We start from the raw sequence: 10052 nt of genomic DNA, 5'->3' as shown, positions 1-10052 counted from the left end.
TCACCTGCGGCAATGCACACATGGCGCTTCGTCTTCCGAAGTCACCGGAGAATTGAAATCGCTGGTTGTCAGGGTGACTGACCCCAGAAACAAAAAACCGTATGCTCTGTGAGGCATAATTTTTTGATATTGTTGATTTTAATTGGATATTCTTGCGCATGCATGCTGAGCAGTAATTTGCACATGCGCATGTACAGCCGGCGCCGGCCAGGTTGCCTAGGGTGCCCAGCTGGCCTGGCCGACTGTAGCTGTTTACATGATAATCCTTTGATAACCCCTTAAATCCTGTTATTATGAGGCATTATGTTAACCATACTGCAACCGTAATTGCTTCCATACCAGATAATTAGTTAGATCAATGCTTGGGCAACAAACTATTTTCAGTATTTATTTTTTAAGGTAGAGCTCAATTAGCAACATTACCTCCATCATGCCAGAGAAAGAGGAGCAGGACAAAGGGGAAGAATAAGCAGACAGTAACCAGACAATAGCCCTAGTTCAGGGGTGTCCAAACTTTTTGCAGATTTGGTGAGGTGAAAATGTATAGGGGCCGACCATTCAGCCTGACATTCTTTGAACCATTGACATCATTTAACTCATTTAAACAAGGAATAGCGTAGCTGTAGTAGTAATATTTGGGCACATTAGTGAAATGATCTGCCACTTGGTCTATACTGCTGCCTGTGTGCTGAAGGTGTTAGTAATAGACACGTACTGGAACGTAAGGAAGTGCTGCTCTCGCATACATCTTTCGTTACTGTACTGGCACGTCAGTACGTCTATTGCACCTTCAGCCCTAAAAAAGTATGTGAGAGTGGTGCGTCACTACGTTCCAGTACGTGTCTATTAGTAACACCTTCAGCACACAGGCAGCAGTATAGACCAAGTGGCTCATCATTTCACTAATGTGTCCAAATATTACTGCTATGGCTACCCTTGCTATGGCGATTCCTGATCGCACTGTGCTGGCGGGCCACATTATTATTAATTTCATGGTGGAGGCTGAGGGCCGGTGTAAATTTGAAAACGGGCCGCATTTGGACATGCCTGCCCTAGTTTAAATGTATCTTCTCACACATTTTCCTCTGCAATAACATTGCTGCTACAGAAAGGATTGTCCATACTTTAAGGATAAATCAGCTCTTTTTCGGGGCGACTATTCTCCCCTAACTGCCTCCCTTCGGCTAGAATATAAATTGCTGGTGGATGGCACTCGGAGCAATTCGTTTTCCGAAGTTGCTCAAATTTCCTCGTGAGGCGACTTCGGAAAATGAAGCACACCCATTGCCATCCTGCCGGCAATTTACGCATTCTAGCCGGCGGGAGGCAATTTGGGGAGATTAGTCGCCCTGAAGAAGATTTGTCCCCAAATCTGAACGTGTCTCTGCCTTTAGGGTAGTGACATGGGGAGATATGTCGCCTGCGATTTTTTTAAAAAACGAGTTTCGTTGACAAGGTGTTCTTTTTGCAAACAAAGATTTCAGGCAACTTCGGCTTCCGATCGATTTGCATCCCATAGTGTATCACCGTGCTTTCTCCGCCCACATATTGATGGGTGAATTGAAAAGTGTTTGTCTGTAAGTAGGCACTTTGGCTACACAAGGGGGGAAATGCACTTAAGGGCAAAGTGACTAACGTTAGCGAAAATTCGCCACCATGACGTCATTTCGGGACTTCACCGATTTACTAACAGGCTCTCCATTAGCGAAGGAGATAGACTCTAGCGCTACTTACGCCAGGCGAAGTTTAGATCTGTCGAAAGAGTGTTACTTTGCAAATTCAATAAGATGCGCCTTTTACTCAATGTTACCTGTTCCGCCATACTTACCTTTGCCAGTTCAGACCAGGCGAGGTGCAATAGAACGTATAGGGCTTTTTCAATTTTTAGTTGAAAAAGTTTTTTGGGTACCCGGGCTCCCCCATACATTTCCTAACATATGGCACATAAACTATACACTGGGCTCATGTGTAGGGCAATATAACTTTATTTTATTAAGGTTTCCCAGGCTTGTGTAGTGTAAGGTATTTCCTGCAACATATACGTCCATTCAACTTTAACTTCCCACCGTATGCAAATTAGCCAGCGCTAGCACAACTTCGCTTTGCTTGGCACAGTAACGCTAGCGCAACTTCGGCAGAGTTCAGTACCCTAAACGCAACTTCAGATTTTAGTGAATTAGCGTTGTCCTGGCGAATCTATACCTGGCGAAGTGTTGTGATGTGAGCGAAGCCGGCACTGGCGAATTTCTGCAGGTTAGTGAATTTGCCCCGAGGTGTTGGAGGAAGCACTTTTAACACGTGAGGATACAAACATTCAGCACTGTTTCCTACACAATGCATAGGATTCTCCTGTTTTTGAACTCAATGCCAATTGAAAGGACAACTAAATCTAAACTTATTGAACACAGAGTAAAAATTGACGCTGGGTGCAGAACGAGTTTAACCAGAAGTAATGCACTATATGCTCCTAATCTTTCGGTCTTGTTGTTTATTTCTCCGTTAGCTTTGTAGCCCCGATCATATTCAGATGTGCATTGTGAACCATAGTACAGAGTGTGTAAGATCGGCAGGGCAAAGGCCTGTGAAAGCGAATTCATCCCATTTGTGGCTACTTGATTGGTTTACAGTTTCAGCTGTAGCTACAAGAATGATTGCATTGAGAGACAGTGGGGGATCCAATGGTCCCTTTGAAAATGCACCAGTCCAAAAGGAGACATTCTACAAAAATATGAAGATACATCAATTATATATTTTTGGTATGGGGACCAGTCTTCATTCCATTCCATTATGCTTAACAGCACAGTGTGACCCCTGTAATGAGTAAAATTTTTGGATGTGGAGGTCTTGAAAGGTGGGAATTAACATTACAAGAGTTCTGGAACACAATGAACAAAACAAGAATATATGTCCATCAGCTAAGGAATACGTAGCAGTGAGGCTTTGGGAACAGGATTTAATGTTGCTTCCAAAGTTTTCCCAGATGCATGCATCCCTTAAGTGGCCATATACGGGCCGATAAAAGCTGCCGACAGACCGAGTCGGCAGCTTATTGGCCCGTGTATGGGGCCCCCCGTCGACCAGATCTTGATCGGATGGGACTAAAAATCCCATCGGATCGCGGCCGCATCTGTTCGTTGATGCGGTCCCGCGATCCGACCGCCCGTTACCCAGTGGCGGAACTACCGGGGGTGCGAGCGGGCCAGGGCCCGCACCCCCTCAGGGCCCCCCGGCAGTCCGTTCGCCATTGAAAATGTGGCCAAATGCGGCCGCACGGAGGGGGGGCCGGGCCCGGCAACGCGTCACGCACCAGGGCCCGCCCCCGAAACGAACGCTACTGCCGTTACCCATTGTTAGGATCCCATCATTGTGCCCTAGGGCCCATGATCGGATCAGCCCGATATTGCCCACCTCAAGGGGGGCATATCGGGGAGAGATCCGCTCGTTTGGTGACATCACCAAAGGATCTCTCTGTGTATGGCCACCTTTACACAGCAACTTCTGTTTTGGTAATTGTCATTACCCTGGTGAAAAACCAACAAGGTTTGTGAGTTTTCCAAAAATAATAAACCAAAAAGCAGTTAAAATTTTAAATACATTTCTAAGGTCAATACAGATGAAGGCCTAAATCGTTTTGTACCGGTTGGGGCACTTACTCATAGGCTCTGAGTAACAGTCTATAAGTAAGTGCCCCAACAGGCACAAAACGCATTAGGCCTTCATCTGCATTGTCCTCATAAATGTATTTAAATTTTTAACCGCTTTTTGGTTTATTATTTTTGGAAAAACTCACAAACCTTGTGGTTCTTTCTGCATATATGTGTTTTTCTTCACTTTATTATATTATTTTTGTTCATTATTGCTTTGGCATTTATCACATTTTGGTAGAGCTAAAAACTGGCTATTTGCACCTTCTCCTCACTGTACCATTACCCTGGTGGGGCTGCAGTTCTCAGATGCAATGGCCACATTTGATCCACATTGCATGATGGGTAATGCCTTCTGGCGATGTTTAAAAGGCGGCATATTGTTTGGGACTATTTTGTCTCGAGAAAGTCTCTGCAACTTTGACACTTGTATGGTATAGTAAAGTGTGGAGTACACTGTGTGTATAATAAAACACAATGAAGATAATATAAAATATACTGCCTATTGTATGGGCAGATATGTCTTTATTTTGAAATAAATATTCAATAGGCAATATGAATAGTATAACTAAAACATCAAAATGAAACAAACAACAACAGAAACCAAGGAGGGCCCAGCCAAAGGTTGAGTGTGATAGACAGGAGTCTTAGCAAATGGGTAAGATGATGTAACTAGATGATTGAGCTTAGTCTTGTAATTACAGGTGAGACAGTAGAGGTGTAGAACAGAAAACCATTGAAGTGAACATATTTGCTTTATCAGTCAAATCCAGGAAAGTAACTCAGCAAGGAAAGCCTTACTTAATTAACATGGATCATTTCCTAAATTCATACTAGAGAATCTACAGTACGGCTGGTGGGAAGCATTTTGGAGAGATGTTGCTTTAGAATAAAGTGGTTTCAATGGGTCATGTGACATCACTTAGCACCATCAATAATAGTATAATCAACAGTATATTTATGGCTGATGTTTATCATATTAGATAACAAAACTAGCACTTTTTGTGCTTTCCAGATTGTAAATAAATATAGTGCTTCTGGGCCTGACATGAAATGTATCTGTCCAAAAGATATGTAATTAGCACCGTCCTGACACTTCTAGCAGATACAGTTCTGAGCATAGGCATGACTTGATAAAAGGTCAGACAGAACAGTCTGATTTGTAAGATTAAAAATCTGTGTTCAAATGAAGTGCAGGGAGATGTTAAAGGAGAAGGAATGCTACCGAAGCAGTTTATTGGCAATAGCCACAATAGTGAAAGCTATGACACTATATTTATTGTGCAGAATGCTTTACCATACCCGAGTAAACCACTCTATAAGCTCTGTTTGTTTAGGATAGCAGCTGCCATATTAGCTTGGTGTGACATCACTTCCTGCCTGAGTCTCTCCCTGCTCACTTACAGCTCCGGTTACAGCAGGGGAGGAGGGATGGGGAAAAGGGAGGAGCAAATTGAGCATGTTTAAAGGGGAACTCTGGCTTCCAAACTAAAATTTGATAAAGAGGCCCACATAACACAGAAACCCCTAATTTACCCATCACAGTTACCCATTTCTTCAAAAAGTATGAATAAACACCATTTTCTATGCTGAAATCCAGCTGTTTAACAGTTTTTCTCTTTCTGCATCATTTGAAATCCTGGCAGGGAAGGAGGGACTAAACAACTTCTCCACATCTTACAGAGAGCATGCAGGAACTACATAACCCACAATGCATTGCACTGTGCTGTTCCTTTCCTTATTGAAATCACATGTGCAGGGAATTGTGGGGTTTGGAGGATGCAGACTGAGGACAGATGGCTGCTGATACAAAGTAACAGTAGTCAGCCAGCTCAGCAAAGTAGTCAGGTAGATCATCAGGAGTCTAGGCTTAGGGAACAGTCAGAACCCATTAAAAATCATGAAAAGTCTGCATATTTTTTAATTGAAGTATATTGCAAAGTTGCTTGAAATTTTGTTTACTTTTCAAAAAGCTTAAGTTGATGTTTGTGTGGAGTTCCCCTTTAAGCCCTAGCTCGGGAGGTTTAAGCTGAAAACAGGAAGTCTAATACAGAAGCCCATGTGTACACAATAGAAGGAAAGAAATGCTGTGTTTGTTCTGACAGAGGACTCAGAGCAACATTATTTTGAGGGTTTACTGGTGTATTTATATAGACCTTTCTGATAAAGCTTACTTAATTGTAGCCTTTCCTTCTCCTTTAATAGATACTGTTTTTGGCCACTTCAAATGGATTTTTCCAGTAGTATTACCATAAAACGTACCAGCATTACTGTTTGGATACATATACCAGACAAAGGCTGGGGCATGTTCTGATCGTGTAAAAGTAGGACTGTATTATTTGATTCAGAAAACAACTGCACCATTGCACAGCCTGCAGAATTTATATCCCTCTACATTAGAACATCATCCTGGGAAAAGCCCTTTCCAATATAGGTATGGCATCAATTATTTGCAAATGACTTTCAGAAATGCCATTCACAAAAATGTTTTGACTGATTCGCTATTTCTCTATAACACAAAAGGTACTTTGTACAGTGTTTAATAACCCAGGATAACCTGTGTGGTTCACAACATGTTCACATGTTGTTTTTAGCAGCAATAAGGTTAATAAGATTGCTTACCTGTAATAATGAGTTCATTAAAATGCAATACATCCTTAAATTTACATCTAATTTAAAAACAGCATTCATGAGCATATGCTTCTTATAAAAGCACTGAGACTTAACTGATTCTACAGTAGAATAAAAACAGATGAATATAACTGATATTACTAAGGATGCACTGAATCCATCATTATTGGATTCATCAGATTGCTTTACATAATATTTGGCTAAATACCAATGCAAATGGTAACATGCAGATACAAATTTGAGAAAAATGTTAAAAATCGCACCATCAATGAACAAAAAAACAAAATCAGAGCTTTAATGTTTAAGGGCAGAGACGCACTCAGATTCGGGGAGATAAATCTCCTCTTTGGGGCGACTAATCTCCCTGAGCTGCCTCTGCCGGCTAGAATCTAAATCGCCGGCGGGATGGCAATCTGTGCTCTTCATTTTCGAAGTCGCCCGATGTTGCCTCAAGAGGAAACTTCAGACGACTTCGGAAATTGAAGCGATCTTATTGCTATCCCGTCGCCGATTTAGATTCTAGCTGGTGGGAGGCAGTTCGGGGAGATTAGTCGCCCCAAAAAAAGGTGATTTATTGCCGGGCGACTAAATCTTCCCGAATCTGAGTGTGTGTCTTCAGCCTAAGGGTTTCACCAAACCAAATCTGAGCTCTAAAGATTACAAATTGTGCAAAAATGGTAAACAAAACGATATGGATATTAAATATGTAACATGTATTTTGCCAAGACATTAAATAAACTTTAAAGGAGAAGGAAAGGCCTTTTAACTTGGGGGTGCCAAAAGTTAAGACACCCCCACCAAGTGATCGTTTTCCGGCTTCTTTTTTCTTGCGGCTGCGCATGCACAGTAGCGTAAAAAGCCGTACTTGAACAAAAAACTTGGTTATTTAGTTCGTAATTACTGTGACCCTCTTGTGACAATGACTAATAAAAACAAATGCCCAAAAGCTGGGTGGGGGGGGTGAGGCGGAGGATTTGTCTGCCTTATGTCAGGAGGGGTGACTTTTATCCCCTGGATATACTTCCTTGCTCAGCATATTTCTTACAGTACAATATTTGTTTTCTGGCCCAGTCTGTGCCCAATGCATGTGGAAGACATGTCACTAGAAATGCAGGGATGGCTTGAGGCCGGTAGTTAGTAACAGACGAACAATAGTGCCATACTGAAATAACCTAAAGCAATAGTCTGGTGGTTAGCTATGTAAGCTTCAGTGCAGTAAGAACTTTGGAAGTGAACGTCTGGTTACCGTTCAACCCACTTGGCATTTTAAAGTTGTGGATGCCACTTACTCTAGCAGGAGGGCAACAAATTCCAGTTCTCGCTCCTATGGCATAAAGTTTTCTGCATTACTTTTACATTTCAATTACCTATAACAGCTAACCTATCAGAGATATCTCAGACTGGCTTAGTGTATTTGGAATACTGGAAGCTAATGTTTGATTGGTTACTACACAACCCACTTGGCATTTAAGAGGTAATGTAGAGGCCAATCTCTTCTAACATTCTGGGTAACAAACTCCATTTTGTTCTCTTATGGCAGAAAATGTCCTCTTAGGCTTTCTGCCTCTCTCAGTCCTCTTTCCTCTTGGTTTTTTTGGCTTTCTTTGCACTCGGCATGAGGCTACAGAACAGTTCATAACAGAAGAACGTGAGGCCAGTGGAGACAGCAGCCTTCAATAGACTCGGAGTCAGTCCTTTAAAGAATCCACGGAAACCCTCTTCTTTCCATACACAGCATGCACAATCCACAAGGCCATGGTAGGTTCTTACCTGCAGGGAAGGAAGAACATTTATCAATGAAGATTAATCACCACACAGTCTGCTTTACTGACCTTGGATGCAAAAGCTGACAAATGATATAAAGGATAAATTAATCTGAACTCTAAGGGGCATATTTAAGGTTCGAATTGAAAATTAAAATTTTCTCTTTTTTGGTCAAAACTCTCAAAATTCTAATTGTGAATTATCCAAACTTGATTCGCAATTTAATTTGAATTTCGAGATTTATCATACTCTGGCCCTTTAAAACTCAAATCTGACTATTTGCCACCTGCTGAATTGCTGTATAAGTCAATGGGAGAGTTAAGTCAATTAGTTGGTTTGCAGTCTTCCTGACATTCACGGTTTTTTTTGGAGAAAAAGATTAGAATGGAGTATTTTTAACTCGAATTGATTAGAGTATTCGGGTCGATTCAATTAGTCCGAGCAGAAAAAAATTGTTTTAAAAATCTTGCATGAATTCGAAATCAGCCTTGATAAATGTGCTCCTACGCATGTTGGACACATTTTTTTTTTGTTTCTATATTTTAGGGATGAACCAAATCCACTATTTAGGATTCGGCCAAATACCGAACCGAATCCGAATATGCAAATTAGGGGTGGGAAGGAGCAAACATTTTTACTTCCTTGTTTTGCGATACAGAAGTCACGCAATTTCCCTTCCGCCTTTGGGATTCGGATTCAGTTCGGCCGGGCAGAAGGATTTGGCCAAATCCGAATTCTGCTGCAAAAGGCCAAATCCCGAACCGAATCCTGGATTAGGTGCATCCCTATATATATTTTTATGCATGTTTATTAAAATCATATAGACAACAGGGTGACCAGTTAAATGCAATTTTCATTTTGGTGTACCCTATATAAAAATACATACCTCTCCAAAATGTGCTCTTGCCTGCTCAAAGCCACCAACCTGGAGTCTCTTTTTAAAAAGATCAAAGGGGTAGGTGATGGTTTTACTGATCACTCCAGCACCGCTGCCACAGAGGAGGTTCCTGAGGCTGTCTGTGAGAGAACAAGGCACAGCAAATTAAAGAGAATCACAGATATTGCTAGGGTTGCCACCTTTTAATAAAATTTCCACCGGCCGGTGGTGGGGGCGGGAACAAAAGGGTGGGTCGTGAGTCAAAGGGGGCGGAGCCACATTGCACAATTGGCCAGAAGCCGGCACAAAAAGACCAGACTTGGGGCCGGCCAAGGGCTTTTGTTTGGCGTATTACAAATTTACCGGCAGCTACATTGCTGGTAAATTTGTAATACCGGCCCCGGCAGGTGTTTTACAGGCAAGGCCAGTAAAATACCGCCAGGTGGCTACCCTAGATATTGCCCATGAAGAACATGATGGGACCACCCAAGATCATCTCAAATATCCCCTCATCTTTTTTTTTATCACTTCTCTCAGTAGGAAAGTTCCACAACTAGCTTTCCAATATCTTTCTCCATAGTCTCTCTCATGTACCTGGTCATACCCGAGTCTGTCTACTGGAAGACCCAACAGTGTAGGCCAGTAACATGTACTTAACATCTGTACTTATGAACTTGGACTCCCCATTTATTGGGAGCAACAGAACTGTGTCCTCAATATCAATCGCCTCCGAATCCCAGACAATATGGTAACACCATCCAAGATCCTGTTCATACCTTTTTGTTTCTGATCAGTAAGCAACACTAGGTCCCAGGTCCTTTTCAGAAGGTTGTATGAGGAGAACTGGAGGCCGGCATATGGGAACACGGCAAGCAGGGTGGGGAAAAGGCCACGATAGAATGCGAGAGGCCCCTCAGTCCTAAACATAGTAAAGATCGCATTACGCAGGTTCCTATAAACCTGAGGAACAGACAGGGATTAATCAACTCTGTAAATGGTTTTATCTGGATGTCAGCTGTTTTAAAGTTTGCAAGCTGAGCTTTAATAGCATTAATGTGTATGTTTGAATTATAATGAGCATTTATGCGTGGCAACGACAGTTGGAGCATATTGTAGCATCGTCTCCCAAAGCAAGC

At 42.1% G+C, this 10052-nt stretch overlaps 1 protein-coding gene across 3 annotated transcripts in view; it reads right to left on the bottom strand.

The window, feature by feature from the left end:
• Window positions 1–7058: 7058 nt before the first annotated feature.
• The window catches only part of slc25a19.L (solute carrier family 25 (mitochondrial thiamine pyrophosphate carrier), member 19 L homeolog), a 52761-nt gene continuing 49767 nt past the window's right edge, over window positions 7059–10052 (bottom strand). For all 3 annotated transcript variants that reach the window (XM_018235237.2, XM_041576356.1, XM_018235235.2), the window contains 3 exons: window positions 9693–9876; window positions 8926–9056; window positions 7059–8045 (listed from right to left, as the gene is read on the bottom strand). In XM_018235237.2, the coding sequence (XP_018090726.1) occupies window positions 7845–8045; window positions 8926–9056; window positions 9693–9876 (516 nt within the window). In that variant the 3' untranslated portion in view covers window positions 7059–7844. The remainder of the gene's footprint in view (window positions 8046–8925; window positions 9057–9692; window positions 9877–10052) is intronic.

Source organism: Xenopus laevis, chromosome 9_10L, assembly GCF_017654675.1.
Source record: "Xenopus laevis strain J_2021 chromosome 9_10L, Xenopus_laevis_v10.1, whole genome shotgun sequence".
NCBI lineage: Eukaryota > Metazoa > Chordata > Amphibia > Anura > Pipidae > Xenopus > Xenopus laevis.
Note: the sequence above shows the minus strand (reverse complement) of the source record. Positions and strands in the feature narration are given on the sequence as shown.